The sequence below is a fragment of the Fundulus heteroclitus genome, chromosome 16, assembly GCF_011125445.2.
Source record: "Fundulus heteroclitus isolate FHET01 chromosome 16, MU-UCD_Fhet_4.1, whole genome shotgun sequence".
Classification (NCBI taxonomy): domain Eukaryota; kingdom Metazoa; phylum Chordata; class Actinopteri; order Cyprinodontiformes; family Fundulidae; genus Fundulus; species Fundulus heteroclitus.
In genome coordinates, this window is record NC_046376.1 from 19717204 (window position 1) to 19739161 (window position 21958).

The 21958-nt window shown below is 41.5% G+C and overlaps 3 protein-coding genes across 4 annotated transcripts; 1 reads left to right on the forward strand and 2 right to left on the reverse strand.

The window, feature by feature from the left end:
* Window positions 1-1390: 1390 nt before the first annotated feature.
* LOC105924722 (RNA-binding protein with serine-rich domain 1) lies at window positions 1391-7465 on the reverse strand. Its single transcript, XM_012860509.3, has 7 exons — window positions 7347-7465; window positions 4821-4970; window positions 4544-4723; window positions 4351-4456; window positions 2339-2492; window positions 1886-2030; window positions 1391-1799 (listed from the first exon to the last, which is right to left on the reverse strand). Coding segments are annotated over exons 1-7 (843 nt in total). The 5' UTR covers window positions 7349-7465; the 3' UTR covers window positions 1391-1693.
* A 20-nt stretch (window positions 7466-7485) lies between these two features.
* Window positions 7486-13190, forward strand: LOC105924683. Its single transcript, XM_012860478.3, has 4 exons — window positions 7486-7625; window positions 10612-11283; window positions 11374-11490; window positions 11734-13190. Exons 2-4 carry the CDS (start codon window positions 10654-10656, stop codon window positions 12667-12669), a joined length of 1683 nt encoding a protein of 560 aa, XP_012715932.2. The 5' UTR covers window positions 7486-7625; window positions 10612-10653; the 3' UTR covers window positions 12670-13190.
* A 2080-nt stretch (window positions 13191-15270) lies between these two features.
* Window positions 15271-21346, reverse strand: LOC105924696 (cytochrome P450 2K1). 2 transcript variants are annotated; one of them, XM_021315493.2, is made up of 10 exons: window positions 21207-21346; window positions 19384-19738; window positions 19136-19298; window positions 18903-19052; window positions 17447-17607; window positions 17147-17326; window positions 16931-17072; window positions 16641-16825; window positions 16420-16561; window positions 15271-16213 (listed from the first exon to the last, which is right to left on the reverse strand). In XM_021315493.2, the coding sequence occupies exons 2-10, from the start codon at window positions 19573-19575 to the stop codon at window positions 16098-16100; spliced, it is 1431 nt and encodes a 476-aa protein (XP_021171168.2). In that variant the 5' UTR covers window positions 19576-19738; window positions 21207-21346; the 3' UTR covers window positions 15271-16097. The 2 variants fall into 2 exon arrangements, with proteins under 2 accessions (XP_021171168.2, XP_012715945.2); XM_012860491.3 differs by having other exon boundaries at window positions 15271-16220; window positions 21207-21342.
* Window positions 21347-21958: the final 612 nt, after the last annotated feature.

Sequence of the window (21958 nt, forward strand, 5' to 3'; positions counted from 1 at the left end):
GCATTCAATCTGTATTTTTAGACTTCTCCTATTGAAAGGTGAATCTGCAGGTTTTCTGCCAGGATTGCTTTTTATCTTTAGCACCATTTATTTTCCCCTCATCAAGCCGGGCCAGATTCCTTCCCCTGCTGAGGAAAATTTGTGTTGTTATATCTCATTTAAAAAAAAGGTAAAATTTTGGTCTCATCTGAGCAGACCAGAACGCATTGTTCCACATTTTTACTTTTGGCAAACTGAACTTCTTGTGGCTTTCTTTTAACGGTCTTTCATAAGAGGTAGTTGGATGGGGGAAATAAAGAAATAAGCAAAAAGAGGTTGGGCAACGAGCGCATTCATCACAGAAGCTGCCAAAAGCCCCATGGAGGAGCTACAGAGATCCATTCAAATGGAGAAAAAAAAAAAAAAAGACACTTTTATATTTGAAAACCAAATCCTGTAGCCACATATCCGTCATACACTTGGTGTTGGTCTACATTATATTAGGGCTGAAACAGTTAATCGGTTATTTAGTAATCAAATCATTAACTGGAGGGTAAAGACTCTCGGTATGTTGCTCGCTCTGTATGCGGGATTGCTGGAAAGTCGGCAACAATGCTGCTAGTCAATGACCAGAACTTACAAAAAGTATATGCATTTTACATAAAGGTAAAGTTTTTTTTACATCTACAATGCATCTAAAATGTTCAGATTATTTTTAAGCCAGTATCTCATTCTGGATTAATCAAAAAAAAGTAACCAATAATTACTCAAATAAATCAATAGCCATCTATACTGGTATAGATGGCTGTAACAAAATTTTCAAGGTGTCTAAATGTCCAAACATGGAATGATACCCTCGTAAAGAGCGTGAGCCAGTTGAACTGCATTTCCCTCCTGGATTTTATGATTCTAGTAACTGATTTGACAAATCATTAAAAAAAAAAAAAAAAAAAAGCAAATAGGGGGGCGATCTCGTGGCGCAGCGGGTAGCGCAACCCGGGGTTCGACTCCGATCCGCTTCCTGTCAGCTTACTTTCATAAAAAAAGTAAGCCACTAGAGCTGTGAAAAACCCCCCCAAAAAAAGCAAATAGATGCTTTTGAACTTCTTATTTTTCCATTTACTGTAAAACAAAGCCACTCGTTTATAATTTGCTAAATATCCATACAGCGTGGTATTTCATTGGCTGATAAGGAAGTTGAAGTTCAATCTTAAAAATAAAGATCATTATTTTGCAGAAAATATAGGAGTATAGTCTGGAAATGAACCTTCTTCCAATACTTATTCAGACCAGACTTTTCAAGATGGAGTCAAAAGCCTGTAATAACTACCAACAGGTTCTAGAAACAGAACGCAGCATCTAGTGGGTGTTAAGCCACGAAAGGTCAAGAAAAGGAAGACATAAGAATATCCAAGGTTCTGCTGTTTTTATTTTTTCACAATGTCTAAAAACTCAATACAAGGTAAAAAGACGTTACATTTCAAACTAAACATTGGTAGATGTCTGTTGGGACAACATAAAAAGAGAGCCAACTTTCCAGAATAACTTTACCCCAAAATATGACAAAGAGAAAAGCAACCGCGCTCTCGTCATGTAGACAGATGGCAACAAAGAAGATCTGATTCTTGTCCAGGTCATGGAGAAAGTAAGGGCTGCTGCTGATCTGGTGTCAGAATCTATGAAAACATGTGATATCTGAATGGAAAACAACTGTTTATCTGGAGGAGTTGGAGCTGGAGCGAGAGCGGTGGCGCCTGCGTCCCGGGGATCTGGAGCGGGAGCGGCGGCGTACGGGGGACCGCCTCCTCGGGGAGCGGGACCTGGACGGACAAAAAGAAACAGTGGCGTAAAGATTTGATGCTAGGAAGCAAAATTAAATTTATACAAGATATTTCTCAGACGGTACCTTCTCCTCATGCGCGGCGGGGTGCGGCGCCACATTGGCGGTGGTGGGGGCATCCTCCGAGGAGGAGGAGACAGTCTGCGAGGTGGAAGACGAACCCGCTGAGTCAGCACAGCAGCTGCACTGATTTCCTGCCCGTCAATCTGACCTGAAGGGAGTTATTCAGTGGACACAGATCAAGGATCAGGAGTCGTTATCGTCATTACGTAACTACAGTGAAATTTTGCTGAGACACCAGCTCAGAATGCACATGTAATATACAGACAACGTAAAAAACACCTGTAGAGATGCAAAAACACGCTAAAAAAAAGCTAAATTTAAAGTTACGCTGTACAGCAGAAGAGAAGGACCAATCAGAAGGGGGAAAAACACGTTCAACTGTATGTAAGGCATATTCAGATAAAAACATTGCATGCATTCTCAGAGTAATAAACAGGCACTGAGACGAACACCAACCTCCGTCCATGTGCTTGAGGGCCTTTGCAGCCTCGTCGGCAGTCTCAAACTCCACGTAGGCGTAGCCTTTGGGCAGGTGTGGGTGGAGCCTATCCATGGGCAATTCTATCATCTTTATTTTTCCATAAGTAGAAAAGATCTCCTGGATATGATCCTGTTAAACCAAGAAGCCCTATGATCAATACTGGAGCATAAACAGACCGAGAGCATACAACGACCAATTCTTCGATATTTCTACTGTAATCAAAGAGATTATAAATGTGGATTAAAATTCTTAATTGTTCTTTTGAAAACAAAGGGCATGTTCTGGCGATCTGCCCCCGAACATTGTTTCCCCAAAACGTAACCCTTTATTTTTGTTTCTGGCCATCAGTCCTGCGCAGCTCCAAACTGGGCCGCTAGTGTAAAAACCATTAAAGTCCACTGACGGCTGAGGGGGTCAATCCTGCTCGGGAGTGTTGCTGGTTCAGTGATCTCCGGGCACAAATCCAGCGTTCTTGTCTTTGTCTAAGTTATGCTGTAATTAGCTCAAACTGTAGCAGTTTTTTCCAGCAGCAGCGCACAAACTGGACGTCTTAAAAGTCTGCTAACACGTGGAGAACAGGCAAAAGAAAACACGTGAAACTCGTGGCAGACAATATAAACACAAAGGCGTTGTTGTAAACCTCCCGGACAACGTGAGCCAACGGCAGCCGATGGGTTTCTGTTGGCCTGAGCTCCCCCTTCAAGCTGCAGCATGCCATGCTCTGCTGCGTGGTTGAATAAATACCGCAGCAACCAAACCTTTCACATTTGAACAGTTACCCGGTACGTGGGAATCAACACCGCTACTCAACGGTACCTACTTTCAATACTTGTGTGTTTATGTAATAATAAATGTTAGTTTCTTAATAAAATCCCCAGATTTTTCAATTTAACATTTATTTTTCAATCTATAAACTTGCTTGGATCTACAAATAAACCCCATTAAATCATTTATGAATTTTAATACATTGCCAGAATCCATCGCACATAAAACCGTGTGTTATCAGAGGCAGAGTGAACGAGGTGAATACCGGACTGAAGCTGTGTGTGAAGGCACCTGTCAATAAAATTCAGGGAATTATTTTAGTGCAAGTTTTAGAAGAAAAAAATAAATAAAAATTAATTAATTAATAAATATACTGAGGAGGCTCTCAGCAGCACTCGCCGCTCTCCCAAAACAATAACTGCAGAACGATTAGCAATTTCATGGGAAGTCATGATAACGGAAGAAAGTAGCTACATTTCCGCTGGTCGCTTTTTTGAAAAAACGTCGCTGGATGGATGTAAAGTCGCTAAATAGAGCGAGAAATTGCGAGTGTAATCTGCAGCGAGTGTAATCTGCAGCGCATTTGAGAAAGTGGAGCCAGACTTTGGGCGCTTTCTGTCAGCCACGCTTTGCTTACTGGACCAGAGGCGACTGACTTCATCACACACCTGTGAGTGCAATGCTGTGTTCATGTTCGGCATGGAAAATTGGCACCTCTTCAGGTATCTCAGTGCTATAGTGATGTGTTTATGTACCGAAACTCGGTACCATTTGATTTTACGTGAATCGGTACCCGGTAGTACCGATGGGATTCGGTCGGTACCTATACAAGTACTGAATTCGGTACACAACCCTATCCCCAACTCCCCCTCTAACCCTTACTTTTTGTAAAATTAGCCTTTTCTCTATCCCATGCTGAAACAAAAGCTGATGTCAAAGGAGTTTATTGAAGAATCAAAATTTGGAAAGGCAGCATTTTGCACAACACTGTATTGTTTGGCGTCACCATCTTTAATCGGATTTAGGACTCTGCTGTTGTTATGAATGGAGCTCTATGTGCCCAGATCACTGATGGACCATCTCAGCATCAGTGGACCTAATTTACATAACCAACCCAGCTTTGGACCTTACAATGACACACTCACACACAACTGATGGCAAAGCTGGAGTAATGTTATAGAGGGGAAAACGTTGAAGGTCATCTCTGACTCCTTCCACTAACCTTGGTCACATTCCTGGTCAGCCTTCCTAAATGGACCTTGGTTGGTTTGGGGGTGGGGCTTCGCTTCCTTCGTTCTTTATCATCTCCCCTCTTCTGTGTCTTAGAGCTACAAAGTCATTAAGCAATAAATTAAATCTCCTCGAGTTTCAGAATGAAAACCAAAATGTTATCAAGGTTTGAAGGACATTCTTACGGTGAGCGGGAACGGCGGCGGTTGTCATGGCGCCTGCGGCTGGGGCTCGGGGAGCCCGAGGAGCTGGAGGACGACGACGAACGAGAGCTCGAAGATCCGGAGCGGCTGGAACCAGAAGAGCTGGATCCACTTGAAGAACCCGAGCTGGAACCCGAGCTGCTGCTGGATGAGGAGCTCGATCTGGACCAGAACCAAAGCAACAAAATATTTTCATTAAATATTATCTTGTACATGGCACATCTTCTAAATCTCTCCAGATTTGAGAAAAAATGCGAACCTGCTGCTACTGCTGCTACCAGAGGAAGCACTACGGCGTTTCCTCACTTTCTCCCTTCCCCTCTCCTTGTCTCCTTCCTTCGTACCAGTCTTCTCTTTACCTCTATCCTTTGTTTTCTCATCCTCCTTTCGCTTCGTGGGTGATGGTGCCCTAAATTCATAGGAAAATCAATGGTAGATTGGTTACATTATGCAGGTAAACATAAACCGCTCCAGGTCAATCCCCCCCATCATATATATGTAGACATACTAAAGATGCACCAATTATCATCAATCAGCTAGGGATAAGACTGGAATAAGTTCTCTTTAACGGACAGGTCAAACTGTGAAGCACTCAGCACCATGTACTTTGATTCACTTTGTTTTGAGGTAAGTAAAAATCTGAAGGTCTAAGCGAGGGAATATGCACCGATATACACGTTGAAATACTTTTGTAATTTCTTCATTTTCAGTCAAAAAACCTGAAGTGGATTTTTAATTTTTTAAATTGCGCATCATACTCCTCAGAAAGTTGGAATCTGTAGGTCCGCTCTCAAAGGAAACTGTAGACCTAGCAACCTGGTATCATTTTTTATGCATTTTCCCTTTACTTGATGAAATTCAAAGAATATTCACGAGTCAGTTGATTTCATAGACAGGTTAAAGCAACATGGCCAATTTCATGGGATATAATACCCATTTGGCTACCTTGTCTTATAAGCAGCTTTAAGATACAAAGAAATTAGCTTGAGCAGAAAAAACAAAAAAATTATATTTTAGGAAAAAAGTTGTGAACCTGTTTAGAAAGCACTAACAGAACTTTTTTTTTTAACTCCCTTGCCCAGCAACCAAACATTTTGAATGAACACCGGGTCTAATCCTTCTCCCAACAGGAATTTCCTATACATTTCTTAATTTCAGTCAACAGGATATAATAACGATATCAATATAAACAAAATAAAAGCCTCAGAAAGACTCCAAAGAATGCCCACAACAGATGCCTGTACGATCTGATGACAATTATTTTGCCATGTTTATAAAACTCCTTCAATATAACATTTTAGAAATATTTGCTTTGAAAAATAAACCAGATAAAATCATATAAAACCCAGAACGCCAGTCAGCGACAAATGCTGTAATCAGACTAATATATTTCGAAATTCTGGAAATTTAATTTCACTGTTATTGAAAACATTTATATCACGATATATGTCGATATTGAATTACTGTTCACCTCTAGTCTATATAGTGTTTTTCATCCAGAATGTCAGAGTTTTAAATGTACTGTTATGTCTGTTAGTTGGTGTTATCAGTTAAAAATGTAATAGCAATACAAATTTTATTTTATTGAATTGAATTAAAAACTCTAGACCATTTTATTACAGAAAAAGCAGTGATATTTCAGTCATCAAAGTGCACCATAACTTAAATTTAGCTGCACTTTGGACTACTATAATAATATGTTCTGCTTTTACTTCACAAGGCTCCCATAATACAACATCTTCTACTGGCTGGGGAGCATCTTAGATTTACTAATACATCAGCGAAGATTTTGTTTACTGTGCCGATGAGAGTCAACATGTGACTGAGTGAAATTATGAAAACTATGACCATGACTTATTCTACTAAAAGTCATTAATAATTTTATTCATTTTATGCATATCTCTATTTTATGATTGTGTGTTTTTATATATATATATTTATCGCACAATTGGTTTGAGAGTAATGTAATTCCAATCCTGTGTCTGTCATGTACACGTTGCAGAGTTTGACTAATTTAACTTTGACTAATATGCAATATTATTCAACGTTACCTGCATCATAATATTAATATGGTGCAGGAAAGATATTGTTGTTACTGGCTGCACTCATGGTGCAATCACTTTACCATACAATACATTTAGCATATTTAGACCATCTTTATACAAAGCTATATACTTGATAACCATTAGGTATGTGCACACATTAAATCTTAATGTTCAAACTAGCACATGTTTTAATATGAAGTAATGCCCAGATCTCCTGGATCATTAAAACAAACAGAGACGCATTGTATACCCCCAACAGATGACACAAATATGGTTTTAACTTTACTGTTGACGCGATTTTAACTCGCGATACAGCCCGAATTGCGAGACGCAAACAAAACCATTTTCCTGGATCGTCAAGCAGAGAGCGCGCATTGGTCAACGAAGCTTCGAAGCGTCATTGTTATAGCGATATGAAAAATACAAACGACTGATTAAATGTAACCGTTTTTGGTTGTAAAGTGCATGGATGTTAGCCATAACCGTGTTAGGAATGAGCTCAGAATTGAATGTTGTTCTGTGCATCAGCGAAAAGGCTCGACTCTCGGATAAAGCAGGCCGCCATTGAATGAACCCCACACCACCACCTGAAAACAAGCTGCCGTCACCCAGCCGCCCAGCGTCTCCTATAACTCACAGCTAGCTAGATACGACTATATGTGGAGCGTTAAATGCTTCGGAATTGATTAAATACACATTACCCCCGTATAGATTAGAATCCAACAAAAACGTGCACTTACATTTCTTTTTTCGGACCAGGAGGTTTCGCTAGAACCACTCGCGGCCTGAGAGGACGTCGCGGACTGATGACGACGGCGGAAGTTGCGTGCCTGCTTGAGCGCCACTTATAATCATTTGTTTATTTTACGTTATTTGACGAGGGGAGGTTTACGCGTCTGCGTACCAGAGAGCGCCGTGGAAACAGAAAATCAAATCGTAACTGAATTCAGCTTTTTTTTTTTTTTTTTTTTTACTTGAAAAGCGGCCCAGCTAAGTTGTTTTCGCCGGACTTCCGCAGGGTAAGCGTTGCACTTTATTTTGGCTGTTGTTGTGTTAGCTAGCTCAGCTAACCGCTGTAACTTTCCTGCACATGGGAATTATATTAATGCAGCCCTGTATAAGCATTTACGTGTAAAACTGATTGGCTAAGGCTGCCATATAGCCAGTCGTTTATAACAAGTTATTACAATGTAGTTACGCCTTTATTTTGAATCTATAATTGATTTTGTCCGCATTCGAAGATATTGTCAACATTGTAGATCTAGTTCTTTTCCTCATTTAGCGTGCCTTGCAAAGTGCTACAACCTCTTTCAGATTCTGTCACGTTACAAGCACAGACTTAAAATATATTTTCCCCGTGTGTTGTTGTTTGTTTGTTTGTTTTTTCTCTTGTATTTAGCTCCACCCGGCCACCCTCCTCACTGGCTTTCAGAAACAGCCCAACCATTCCCGAATGTCCTAAATTAGTTGGTACAAATTGGATTTTCACAAATTCACAACTAATGTAATGTTTATAAGGTAATAGAGGTTTTTCTGCTAAACGTAGGGATCATATCGTCTGACTGGAACACCTCCTTCCACGTGTTTGCTGTGTCTGTGACAAATTGCTGACAGAACTGCTTTAGTCTTCATTTCAGTAATAGCTTTCTTTTGCCCCCTAATCTGTAAAGACCTGATTTTTGGAGTGCATGAAACTTGGCTGTCCCAAGACTCCCAACAGATTATTCCACCTGAGCTGTGGACCTCTGCAGCTCCTCCAGAATTGCTACTTCTGGAATCAATGCTCTCTTAAAACAGCTCGTCGATTTAGGTGGCCGGACATTTTTGGGAAGGTTCGCTGTTTTGTCATATGCTTCCACTTTTCAGATGATGGACTGAGTGGAGCACGGAGAGATGCTCAGGGGTTAGCATATGGTTTTCTATTCTAATGCTGCTTTAAACGTATCCACTGATTTATCTCTAACATATCTCCGAGGCCTACACAGATTACAAGCAAGTGAACTCTTATTACTAACTGGGGGACTTCTGAAGGCAACTGATTGCATTTTTTGGGGGGGGGTTATCCAATTAAAGGGGGCTAAGTACTGAGCCCCTAAAGGGACACTGGATAGAAATAAAAAAATATATACTCTCTCGTGTGCACCAGATACTTTCTCGCATGATCGCATGAGTATTTCGGACAACCGTGTTCTTTAAAATGGATACGGATGAACTAATTAGGCTATGTTTTTTTACAGTTTGGGCTACCATACAAACACATTGCTGCATTCATTGCAAGACGTCACCGTGATGTTGTGTCTGAAGTCCTGAGGTCTTATTTCGGCGCAAAGGATACACAAACCTTGAATATATGTTGTGGCATCATTCAACAGTAGGGGGCACTTTTCTAATAGAGTAGTTTTATAGGGTAAGTAAGTCTCTATCAACCCAGTTCATCATCACATGATTTAGACATGGTTTATGGTGTGAACCACAGCCTCGTCTGTAGCAATTCACTTGTTTCGTCAATGTGAAGTTGTCTCTTGGATTACAAGACGAGTCACAGACAGATCCCTTTGTTTTAAGATGTGCATATTGGTTTTTCTGGAGAAACTTGCTGCTGACATATTATCTGCTCCCGCTATATAGATTCCTGGATCACCTTATCATTATCAGTAAAGTGTACAATTGCTTGCTACCAGTTGGATAATATGGGGAATCAGAATGTCCTAAATTTATTAATAAAGTCACTCAAGGCCATGCTGTCCATCGTGCTGAAAATGTAATAGCTAGTAGGATGACCTTCAGCTTGTTGTGCAAGACAACAAACCATGCTTGGAGCGGGACTTCTAACACACACACATGCACATATATATATATATATATATATATATATATATATATATATATATATATATATATATATATATATATATATATATATATATATATATATGGTGTATGTTGAGCTAGATTGATGCCGCTGTCTAAGAAAGTCGCTATTAATCTGTTTTAAAAGATTATGCTGCTTATCTGGCTGTATGTGTCTCTTTTATGTTGGTGATAAATAAAAAAAAAACTGTGAACTGCAGACAAAAAAGGATGGATCTCACTAAAAGCAACCACCATGGTTTCAACACATACTATTTGGTTGATGCCTCTGTAAACTTTTGATCTTGTGGAACTTGTGTCAGTGAAAGGGGTTTCTTAAAATGTCTCAGTTAAAGGCAAAAAAAAAACACGACATGTTTCAAAACTACCCTTTTTTGCGTGAGGCTGATTAATGTTGCACTGCTTATTTTACGTAGAGTAAAAATTACAAGGCAGAAAAGAGGAAGTTGGAAGACATGTCACGAGGAAGCACTGGTTTAGTTTCAGGTTTCTTCACTCTACCTATTTAGCACAATATAAATATCAAATATGCAAAAACAGATCAACCACACAAAAAAAAAAAAAACACAGCGAAGGGCTGAATGCAAATCCCAGAACTCATTTGAATGCCATTCAAATAGTACCAGAGATTTCCTAAATTTACTGAAGTCATAAAACATCCCTGTAAGGACATAACCAGCTAAGATTGGCGCACTAAATCTTTGACTGGTTATAACAGGCACTCCTGAAAATATAACTCTATGTGAATATTTTTAAGGTAATCAGTCCTCTGTTAGTTTTCTACCAGGAGACTATATTATTTTAAACACGGAAATAAGAGCAAAAGGACCAGATGAAGTCCTAGCAGTTATCCAAGCATGTTGGAAATGTTGATCTTACCCCCCTTCAGTGTTAGTTATTAATATGTATCGCTATAACACAACCAGCCTTTATATATAGTTTAGACCAAACAGACACATGCGCATCCAAAGCACCGGACATGCTTCAAAAACCAGACGGGGCTTGATGTTCCCCAAAAAGCACTTTGGTTCATTTAGATGCACTTACAGTAAATATGATCCAAGCTGACGGTGTGACAGCAGCTCTAAACACATCAGCTGTTACTGACGTGTTTCTTTTTCCGAATCTTTGCAGGGACTGCCACCTGGGCTGGGGCTTTATCTAGACTGAAAGAGCATGGGCCGACTAGACGATGCTGCCAAACACAAAGTGGTGGAGCTGCGGAAGGCCGGGCTCAGTTTCCGCAAAATCAAAGCTGTGCTGGAGCTGGAGAACATCAAGGTGTCGGCCCAGGCCATCTACCTGTACCTGAGGGAGGTCCAGGGGAGGCCACCGGGGAGGGTCAGACCCCTGGAGGCCAGGGGTGGCACGCTGGTGCCGCAGGCTCCGGCGCAAGACAGGTGGAGCAATGTTCACCTACAGAACCTGAGACGGGACGGGCCTCATCGCGCTGAGTTTGCAGCCGCCGCCGACTTCTCCAAACAGGTGTCCACAAATTCAGAGGCTAACGCAAATGCCTCCGGATCCGGGGAGACGAGCGGCAGCGGCAGGCCCGAGCAGCAACCCGGGGGTAACAGGGAGGAGAACGACATCCAGATTGTCAGCGTCACTTCCCTCGCACAGCCTGGCCAGCAAAGAGGGACCCAGCCCGCCGTAACCAGAGCAGAAACGGCTCCGAACATGTCTTCCCCGTTAACTGGGTCCGGAGCGCTCGTGCGAAGGAGAGTTACACCTTCTCCAGCCACAAGTTCGATCTTGGCGGCCCGGAAAAGACTTTTGGACAGAGCATTGTCGCACAAGACAAAGGTACCTGCAGAGTTTGAAGTGGGAAAACTTGTTTGGTGGCTTTAAAGCTGTACGGGTCGTTAAAAGATGTTTCTCTAATTTGTTATTCAGCCGTCGTTCCTCCAGGTGGCAGCGTTGCTAAGGAGAGATCAGGCCGGTGTTCAGAGTTCAGATTTAAGCAACGCTCTACCCCAGCAACCTGAAACCTATGATCTGACCACTGAGAAGGTGAGAACCCTGCAAACCTTAAAGGGCTACAAAGCAATGCTATCCCTACTCCTGTATAGCGTGTTTACTTGGGAGTGTTTGTATAGTTTTTATCTAGACTCTGATTAGGATCAATTAGCATCCAACATGATAGCATCATCCAGCAGAGAAGTAAAACTACATTGGTAAATGCAAATCTGAGCTGTCCCCTTTTTTAAGGTTGCAGCATAGTCACGCTTTAATGTGTTGTTTTTATTGTTTCAGACTGTTATGGAGGGGCAGCCTGGAGGTAATAGCTCTTCCCGGCGCTTTGCTGCACAGAGACCAGGAATGAGCATCCGCTCCCCTCATCCTCCTCCGCGTGTCGGGATTCGCCTTCCTAATCGCCTGCCGGCACCTTTGACGTCCTCGGGTCCGGCGGCCATCCTCCGCCTGCAGTCCGCCAGGACTCAAAACGCCGCGGCTCACGGCGAGGGGCAGGCAGTCCACGACACCAGAGGAAGGGGCAGCTTGCAGGACCAGATCCAGACCCTTGGCTCTGAGGTGCGCAGCCTTGGCCTGGCAGTGAAGATGCTGGTGGACCAGCAGTGCCGCCTGGAGAGGGAGCAGTCGCAGCAGACGCAGATTCAGAAGCAGATCCTCAGCACCCTCCAAACACTCGCCTCTAAAACAGGACCCAGCGGCAGAACTCCGCAGCGTCTCAACAAAACTCCCTCGCCGTCGTCTCTGCCAGCGGCCTCTGCCGCTTCCTCCTTCGCCCAGGATACGTTCACTTTTAGCCAAGGCTCGTTCCCTCAGTGCAGCCAGACTCAGCCGGGCTATCACGCGTTAGAGAGAATGGAAAACGTCGAAGCTTTTAAAGTTCCGAGAATGAGCCCTACCAGTATAAACGGGTTTCCGCCTTGTAGCAGCGCAGAGAGCCTTCCTTTAACTCACACTCCCTCTCAGACACAAACCTATACCGCTGCGTACCCACAGCAAAGCGGCCAGGCGCTCATGCCACCTTACACGCAGTCATACGTCTCCACATACAACCAGACACACACCCAGACGTACAGATCACCGGAGAGCAAGACGTCCGATTTCTCCAGCGCCTGTTCGGCGAGGACTTTCTTAGACTGCAGCGGATCTACGCAGCAGGTCACGAAACCTTCTTCACACGACCAGCCGCTCAGTAGCATCAAGGTGGAAGGACCTTAGTTTCCACGGCGACCAAAGGACCCGAGCTTGTGTTTCTTTTAAGTTCACTGTAGCATTGTCATGAAGGTACATTTAATGTTTTTAGGATTAATAATAAAAGTAGCTACCATGCAATACATACAGCAATAGCTTAACACAGTTGTTTTCTAATTTATCTTGACAAAAATGTAAAGCAGATCATAAATATTCTTTTTTTATATTTTATTTTTTTCTGATAAAAGATATATTGAGACCAGGATCTGTTTCACAAGGGTGACCAGGCCAAGAAAGGCAGCATCACACGTCATAGTAGACAAGACAGACAACAGTGACAACCAATAAAAAAAAAAACGAAATATGTCCTTCCCATTTCAGTCAGATGAAGGCATAAATAAGTACGAATCAACCCAATAAGAATGTTATAATGTTATAATATACACACACATCCAGTGTGTGTATATTAGCTTACATTCAAGAAAAGGGACCCAAGTTTGTGGTGGGTGGGTGAGGCAGCTACAAGCAGTGATAAATCTCAGAGCACAGCAGTACATTGGAGTCAAGAACTGTAGGCAACCCTTAATTTGGAGATCAAATTCAAAAAATTTATCCCAGGTACTTTTACCTGGTTAATAGCTCCAGTCTTTTACTTTTGGCACTTATAATTATGTGTAAGTTCTCAGAGGAAACGGATGAATCTGAAAAAAGCTCTATTTTGGATTTTTCAGCATTTAAAAACCAGCTTCAGTTGCTTGTGACGGATCTGTACTGCGTCAAAGGCGGACTGCAGGAATTTAGACGACTTAGACTTAGACAACTTTATTTGTCATTTTGTATGTACAGAGTGCATACGGAACGAAATTTCGTGGCACACAGCTTATAGGAGTATAGTCAGATTATGGCAACATTGCGATATAAAGTGCAGCAGTGATCAAAACGTTAACATATGACAGTGCAGGAGAAAAACAGTGTGCAGTCACATTATGCAGGAGAATTTACAAACAAACCATTTTTAATGTGCAAAATAACAGTGCAAAAAAGGCATTTGTGCAAAAATGCATTTCGGTTGTGTAAAGGGAAACGATGTCCATGCTATTGAATTAAAACAGCAGTTATTTACAGAATCCTCCTATTAAAGATGTTAGGAAGCGTTTAATAAGTTTGCACACAGATTAATAACGTTGATCGTGACCAGGATGGGTCCTAAGACTGAGCCTTGAGGTACACCTTGTGTGACCTCAGGAAAGGTGAGACCAACTGCAGCTATCTGAACACACTGCTTCCTACTTGCCAAGTAATGTGCAAACCAAGAGACAGCTTGTTTGGAGAGGCCAATTTTTTATATTTTCTAACAAGAGGCTGTGATCCAGAGTACGAAATACGTTCACACTTTTTACATTTTTTTTTATTTATCACCAGGACATGCAACAAAAACTGCAACATGCAACAAAAATTCCAGTGTACCTTGGTGGAAATGTCAGATAAAACTCTTGATCTTGAACTGTTAACTTTTATAACTCTGAACTGTTTTAAATAATAATAATAATAAAGAGCAGATTTTGATCCAGAGCGTGTTTTCATTTCATAATTTATGGTGTTTTCAGGTAATGGAGTGAAATGTCGATGGCTAAATATAAGCAGTTACTTCAAAAGCAACATAAAACAGCAAGAAAACCGTTTTTAAATGCGCTGCAGGATGATAGCCTAGTGTAATGTGTCACAAGGCAGGCTTTAAATCTGACTCTGCTACACCAGGTCTGTCTGGAGGTATGGGCCACAATTTAAGTAAACTGTTGCAAAAAACTATTTATTAGCTAACCTTATTTTGTTGTTGCATATTATTATACTTAAGTATCACAAAGCTGCAGGTCTGCAATGTTGAGTGCTGTGTGACCTAAAGTAGAGTCACTCTTTTTTACTATAAAACTGCGAGGAAATATGTGAGCACACAGCCAGTCAGGCAGGACCGTCATCACAGGTATACACTGCAAAATCCCGAAACTTTGAGTTCAGTTTGCTTGGTCAAAGTTTTGTCCAGTAATCACATACTTTATTTTGTGTAACGCTGAAGCTCCTCGCTTTGTTTTAAACTTCGTCCGTCCGTCTTCTTCCGCTTATCCGGGGTCGGGTCGCGGGGGCAGCAGCTTCAGTAGGGAGGCCCAGACGTCCCTCTCCTCAGCCACTTGGGCCAGCTCCTCAGGAGGAATCCCAAGGCGTTCCCAGGCCAGCCGGGAGACATAGTCCCTCCAGCGTGTCCTGGGTCTTCCCCTGGGCCTCCTCCCGGTGGGACGTGCCCGGAACACCTCACCAGGGAGGCGTCCAGGAGGCATCCTGACCAGATGCCCGAGCCACCTCAACTGGCTCCTCTCGACGTGGAGGAGCAGCGGCTCTACTCTGAGTCCTCCCCGGATGACTGAGCTCCTCACCCTATCTCTAAGGGAGAGCCCAGACACACTACGGAGAAAACTCATTTCAGCCGCTTGTATCCGGGATCTCGTTCTTTCGGTCACGACCCAAAGCTCGTGACCATAGATGAGGGTAGGAACGTAGATCGACTGGTAAATCGAGAGCTTCGCCTTTTGGCTCAGCTCTCTCTTCACCACAACGGATCGGTACAGTTTTAAACTTCTGCCTGGAATTTGTTTAAACTCTAACATCTTCAAAATGAGGTCAATAAGCCATCCGTGAACCTATTAAGCCATGAAGAAAGAGGAGATGGGGTGACCGTTGTTTAGGATCCAGTTTATCTACTTCAAATGCCAAAGACAAAGCAAAACAAAGTGGAAGGAAGCTGTTAAGCTCCACCCTGGCCTGACTGACTCTCTCTCTCTCAGACAAGGGAAAGTACAGAGCATTCTGTGTTTTGCTTCTCTCTTTCACTCATATTATGCAACGCAGAAAGAGAATAAAAACGGTCCAGTAACAATTTTTCCAGTCCTGTGCCAGTAGCTGCTAACGTTGAGAGATAAAACATTAAACTGCCTTTAGTTTGTGTCACTTCTGATGAAGAAAACTGAAAAGAAAAAACTAATTAAATTTCCCCCAAAAAAATCCTAATTGGGAATTTGTGAACATGTATAATTGATCAAAAAATTTGGCAAAGTTTACAATGAATTAACAATTTAATTACGAGAAGCAAGTGTATATATTTGCAGAAAACCAGTGGCTATTGATCTCTTGGGACATAGGTATGCTTTTATGTCATGAGGAGTACAGGAGTACATCTTTATGCCCAGCCTATATGTATTAGTTTGTGATATTCAGTAAATCTGCTTAATACAATTTGCTCAGTTTAGATTAATGCAGCTATAATTGTCCACAAAAGTGGTTCTGTTGTTGTAGTGACTAATAGTGACTAGTAGACCGTCCTTGTTCCAGCTTCCTTCTTTAATTGCGAAGGAGAGCACACAGCTTCTGGGGCTGAGGGGAGAGGGTGAAGCCCACAACAGGAGCTAAATCCAGCTCATCTTCTGAAGTCCCGGGTGAAGGGGTGAAACGAAAGCGCTGAAGGAGGGAGGTGAAGAAGATGAAGAGCTCCATTCTGGCCAAACTCTCTCCTGGGCACACTCTGCGACCTCAAATAAAGAGTAAAAGAATCAGTAAATTGCACAAATGCGTTCTTTAGGTAGCAAGTTCTGGTAGCAATGAGTCTGGGGTAGAGGACAGGCTTATACGTCTTTGTTGCCCCTAATTTCTCTACTAGTGCCAAAAATATAATACTTAATCTTGTTTGTGAAAGATTTATTTAAGTAAAAAGAAAATTTTGCCAAGTACCTGCAGAAAAAGGCAAGAACGCTTCTCTCCTGCAGAATTTACCCTCACTGTCTAGGAAATGTGTTGGGTTGAAACTGTAAGGATTCTCCCATTCGGTCCCGTCATACAAAACAGAAGTAAGAAGAGGAAAAACCGTCGTTCCCTGGGGGGGGAAAAGGCCGTCAGTCACATTTGTGCAAAAGTTATCTTTAAAAAACAACAAAGACTAAAGTAGAGCTGACCCCTTGGATAAAATAGCCTTGAAATGTAACATCTTTGCTAGTTGCATGAGGAATGGCAAACGGTGCGATGTTGGCAAGTCTCTGTGACTCATGAATGACAGCATCGGCGTACGGCAAGTTCTTCCTGTCCTCTACACGAATCTGCCGGTTTCCAACCACCCTGCTCAGCTCCTCCTGGACCTGCTCTGGAGGCACATTAAAACCCAATTGATATAACTACATCACAGCGCCATACGACCTGTTTCATATAGAATCTGTCACTTGAAGCAGTGACAGTTTGGGTTTTGAACCTTGAATGTGCGGGTACTTGGCCATGTAAAGAAGACACCACTTCAGTGTATTTCCTGTCGTGTCATTTCCAGCTGCGAATAGGTTTGTCACGCTGTAGAGCAGGTTATCGTCGTGGAAGTACGGGTTCTCGACGCCAGAGTCCTGGTACAACACGGAGAAAAGACGGCGTTTACCCGTTTGAATCAGTAGGAAGTTCTTGAAGTTACAATTCGTACCTCCAGATGTTTTTTACGAATCAGAAACGCATCAATAAAACATCTGCAGATATCAGGGTCCAGGCTCTTCTTCAGCTCTTCTATGATCTTTCTTGCGTCCGCCTTCCCGTCTTCCACATACTTCATCAAATTCTTCCAGTTTTTAAGGAAAGGACCCAGCCAAGGAAAAAAGTTGTATATCTGGAAAAGGGTAACACACTTCAACAAATAATTAACAACTCACATTGCAATGTGCCATGCAACAGTACAATGTTTCTTATGTGAATATTTTTGTAAAATAGAGACGTTATTCTGTCATACCAACAGAGAAGCTGTTCCCGTCAGATGTATGATTTTATTGTCTCTTTCCACCATTGCTTGGAAGTTCAGATCCTTGTAATCGAATCTCTTACCAAACACCGTAGCTGCTATTACATTTGCAGTAGCATAGTTGATGGCCTGTGTGTTGCTGAAGGCTTTTCCTGTTAAAGAAAAGAAAGAAAAAGATATGATGGAAAAACAACACATTTTAAATTTTATTTGTCAGAAAAATAAACTAGTGTCTTAAAATGTATTCATGCACTCTAGCTTTTTCACATTTTGTCCCTTTAAAACCACAAATTCTCATGTATTTTGTTAGTATTGCTTGTTATAGACTGACACGAAGTAGTGGATTATTGCGTAGTGGAAGGGAAATGATACATGGTTTAAATGCTTTTATACAAATTCAAAAATAAATGTGGCTTATGTTAAGTATTGTTCCCTCTTTACTTATATTCCAAAATAAGTGCCTTCAAATCAGGGTACTAATTCTCAAATAAAGTCCAACCGTGTGTATTTTAATCCCAGTTAAGATCCAGCTGTTCTGTGAAGGCATCAGAGGTTTGTAAGATAACATTATTGAACCTGCACATACAGTGGCTTGCAAAAGTATTCATACCCTGTGAACTTTTCCATATAATGTCACATTACAGCCACAAACATTTGCTTTTTGTGAAAGGTCAACACAAAGTGGTATACAATTGTGAAGTAGAAAGAAAATTATACATGATTTTTTTTTCTTTACAAACAAAAAAAGGGAAAAGGGCATTGTGCAAAAGTGGTCAGCCCTCTTTTCTCTGAGTGCTACAAGTTGCCTTCAGAAATTGCCTGACGATTGCTTACTGGAGGCCAACTGTGTGTTCCAATAAAATATATTTATGTTTGTGGTTGTAATAGGACAAAATGTGGAAATGTTAAAAGGGTATGAATACTTTTGCAAGTCACTGTAAGAAGCTAAACATCCATCCTAAAATTTTCACTTATTTATTGAGTGAAATGTGTTTAAAACAGTGAAATGAAAATGTGTATATGTATGTATGTATGTATATATATATATATATATATATATATATATATATATATATATATATATATATATATATATATATATATAGATAGATAGATAGATAGATAGATAGATAGATAGATAGATAGATAGATAGATAGATAGATAGATAAAGATATATATAGATATATATAGATATATATTTATTAAAAAAAGATTATCATGAATTAAAACATTTCATGAATTTATATGTTGGTTAAAAAACATCTACTTGCTATTTAGTTAGCATACTTGACTGTTTTTAATTTAACAGTAAACGTGATATAAAGTGCTTCTGCTGACTCCATCTTTACTGTTTAACCCATTTTTTTGTTGTTGTGGTAGAACCTCTTGACCCAGTTTTGAATCTGTGCCTTGTGTGACTGTTTGCTTCAGCATGGGTCATCTCACCTTCAAATAGTTCAAATTCTTTTACGAGGTGCTGGCACTCCTCGTCGATTATCTCTTCAGTCATCTTCTTCCCCATTCCAAAGTCTTTCAGTGTTGTGAGGGCAAAACGTCTCATTTCTCTCCACGAGTCTCCATTGGAAAACAAAATACCTGGAAACCGAACAGGAAGACTTGCTTGAGGACGGACAGTAACGGTGACCGTCCCCGGGATAAGAAGAATAAATAGATCTCACCATGTCCTTTTGCAAAATCGTGAAAAACAGGTGTGATTTCTCTGTTTCCAAATTCCTCAGCGTGGTTCACCAGAGCCTCTTTGACCGCCCTGTATCCTGCCAGGACCACCACCTTCTTAAATCCAAAGTACACCTGGAACACTGGTCCATACTTTTTGGACAACTGATGAGAGCAAACAGCTACATGAGATTCGCAAAAATAAAACAATATGACACTTAAAAAACAAAAAAAAAAACAAATCACACACCTCAAAAAGACTGCGGTCAAGCCTTTTCAGATCCACCTGAAACAGGTTACCAAACAGAGGAAGACGTCTGGGTCCTGGAGGCTCCCGCTGTTCTTGGTAGCTGAAGCTTGAGTAAAGAAAACGGAGGACCAGCAGAAAAACAGTGATACCAAACAAGTAACCCAGAGTCGAGTGGTGCAGATCTTCAAACATAATCCTGTAGTTATCAGGAAGCCCCACGAGCAGGTCTCAGGAAAACTGATGCTTTCAAAGTCCAGAGGTCCTCAGTGCTTGAGGAAATGAGGAGAAACCTCACCGATTATCTCATCTGGAGCCTCCGGTTTGTTGACATTTCTGCAAATACCCACAGAGAACTCTAGAAGAGAAATGGTACAAATGTGTGTTCAGAGAGGTCACTGTGTCAAAGTTGCAACAAAGTAACGCCCTCTGGGTCCTTAAAAAGCAACGCAGCATGTCTCTGCTACACTGCTCTTTTACAGGAATTTTATGTGAAACACCCACACGAGGCGGCGTACTCACAGGTTTGAGGTGATACCTTCATTTAGAGAAACTATACGCTCTGTGGATGTTTGAACGTGGGATGGTTGTCGAAGCCAGACAGGCTAGGCTTTTTAGAAACTCCTGAGCTACTGGGATAACACACAACCATAGTATGAGAAGTACCATCTCTGAATGCATAGCATGTCAAATGCTGAATCAGATAGACTATAGCAGCAGAACACCACCCTGGGTGCCTTTCCTGTCAGATAAGAACAGGAAAATTAGTCCACAGTTTGCACAGCTTATCAAAATTGGACAGTAACAGATTGAAAAAAAAAAAAAACGTTGCCTGTATGGTGCAATGTGTCCTTGTCTTAGCGGCACGCCTGCACCATTAAGAAAAGTAGGATCAGAATTTGGTGTGAAAAAGATGAAAGAATAGATCCATCCAGTTTTCTGACAACAGTTCAAGCTGCTGGTGGTGTAAAGTTATGGCAAATATTTTCTTGGCAACATTTAAACACTACAGCCTATCTGGGTTTTGTTGACATCCATGTCCATTCCCTTATAACCCCAATTATGACACATAGACAGCTGACATAAGTAAATGAAGAAATATGTATAGTACGAAATAAGTAAAACAAATGCAAGTTGTATAAGAATAATATGGGGTGTGACATTATGGTCGTAAATTGGCTGCAACTGCATGATATGGGACCTGATTTGGGACCTGCATCAACTAGTAAAATTAATTAAACTGCCATTCCCAGATGATTAATAAGCCTACTATGCAATTTTCCCAGCAGGCAGACATGTTTTTAGAGGGTGGTGAGGATTTTTTTATTTATAAAAAAAAAAAACCCTGTATGACATGTTTCAAATTATTTCCCATATAAAATGATCATACATTTTTGTTTTAACAATTGCTGCTTTCGAGGAAAATGTGTAACAGAGCGAAAGTGACAGAAGGTATACAAGTTCAGTGAACGTGTCATATGAGGATTTATAGCCCTTGTTCGCTAAAACAGTGACTGAAAACCGTGACGCCTTTTTATCCACATCCTGTCAGATCATGCCAAGTTTTTAATAGATTACATGTTCAACCCTGTTTATTTTTGACAAACCTCTTTTGCAGATCGGAAGTAGCGCGATGGGAACATTTTAGTCATGTAAACTGTTACAACCTAATTTGTATATTAGGAGGATATAACTTTGCAAGAACAAAGCAATTTTCGGTTTCTGTGCCCATTTTAAACACCGTCTCTATTCAACAAGTGCTTTAAAACCGTGTTGCTATTTATGTCATGTATTTGTCATGTATGTGTAAAGTTATTGCAACTCACCAGTATCATCGAGTGCGTCGGAGATATGTATTTACATGGAGGCTGTGTAGCTTTGAAAGGAATTCAGAATACGCAGTTGCGTCGATAGGTCGCCATCAGCGCACACAGCTGTCAACAACGCTGCGCTCACGCCCCCTGTCGGTGAAATATGGGCAATGGCACTGACGTCCTGAACAGAAGTGTCTAAATATTCTGATTTGAGCTCTTTGGCTTCAGACTGTCCGACGGGCAATGATAATTTATGAAGTAAAAAAAAGTGTTCTCAGCGCTGCTGTTTTATTTTAGGTATTTTTCTGCACCGTTATTTCTCAATAGTCCCACAAAGGGGACATTTTGTCTCTGCATTTAATCCATCCCTTAGGGAGCAGTGTGCTGCCACTGAGTGGCGTACGAGGAGCGAACTGTGGTCAAGGGTCTTGCTTAAGAGGGACGGTGAGTTTTAAACCGCCTACCTTTGCGGGTGTTGTAAATAGTCTGTGCTGGTTTTTATGTACATATACATGTCCATGTTTTGTACGTTCCCAGATAAATGCTAGTGCATCTATCTGGGGATAGATGCACTAGCCCATCACTGGCCTCGGGCTCTGCTTTACGCCTTTCCCCCAATAGCTCTCATTTCACCTACAATAGCAAGGGTACGAGCAGAGGGTCTGGCAATGATCCTCATTGCACCCAACTGGCCAGCAAAGCATTGGTTAGCAGAGATAACACAGCTCCTCTGCAGGAGCCGTGGTCGTTCCCTGCACGCAGGG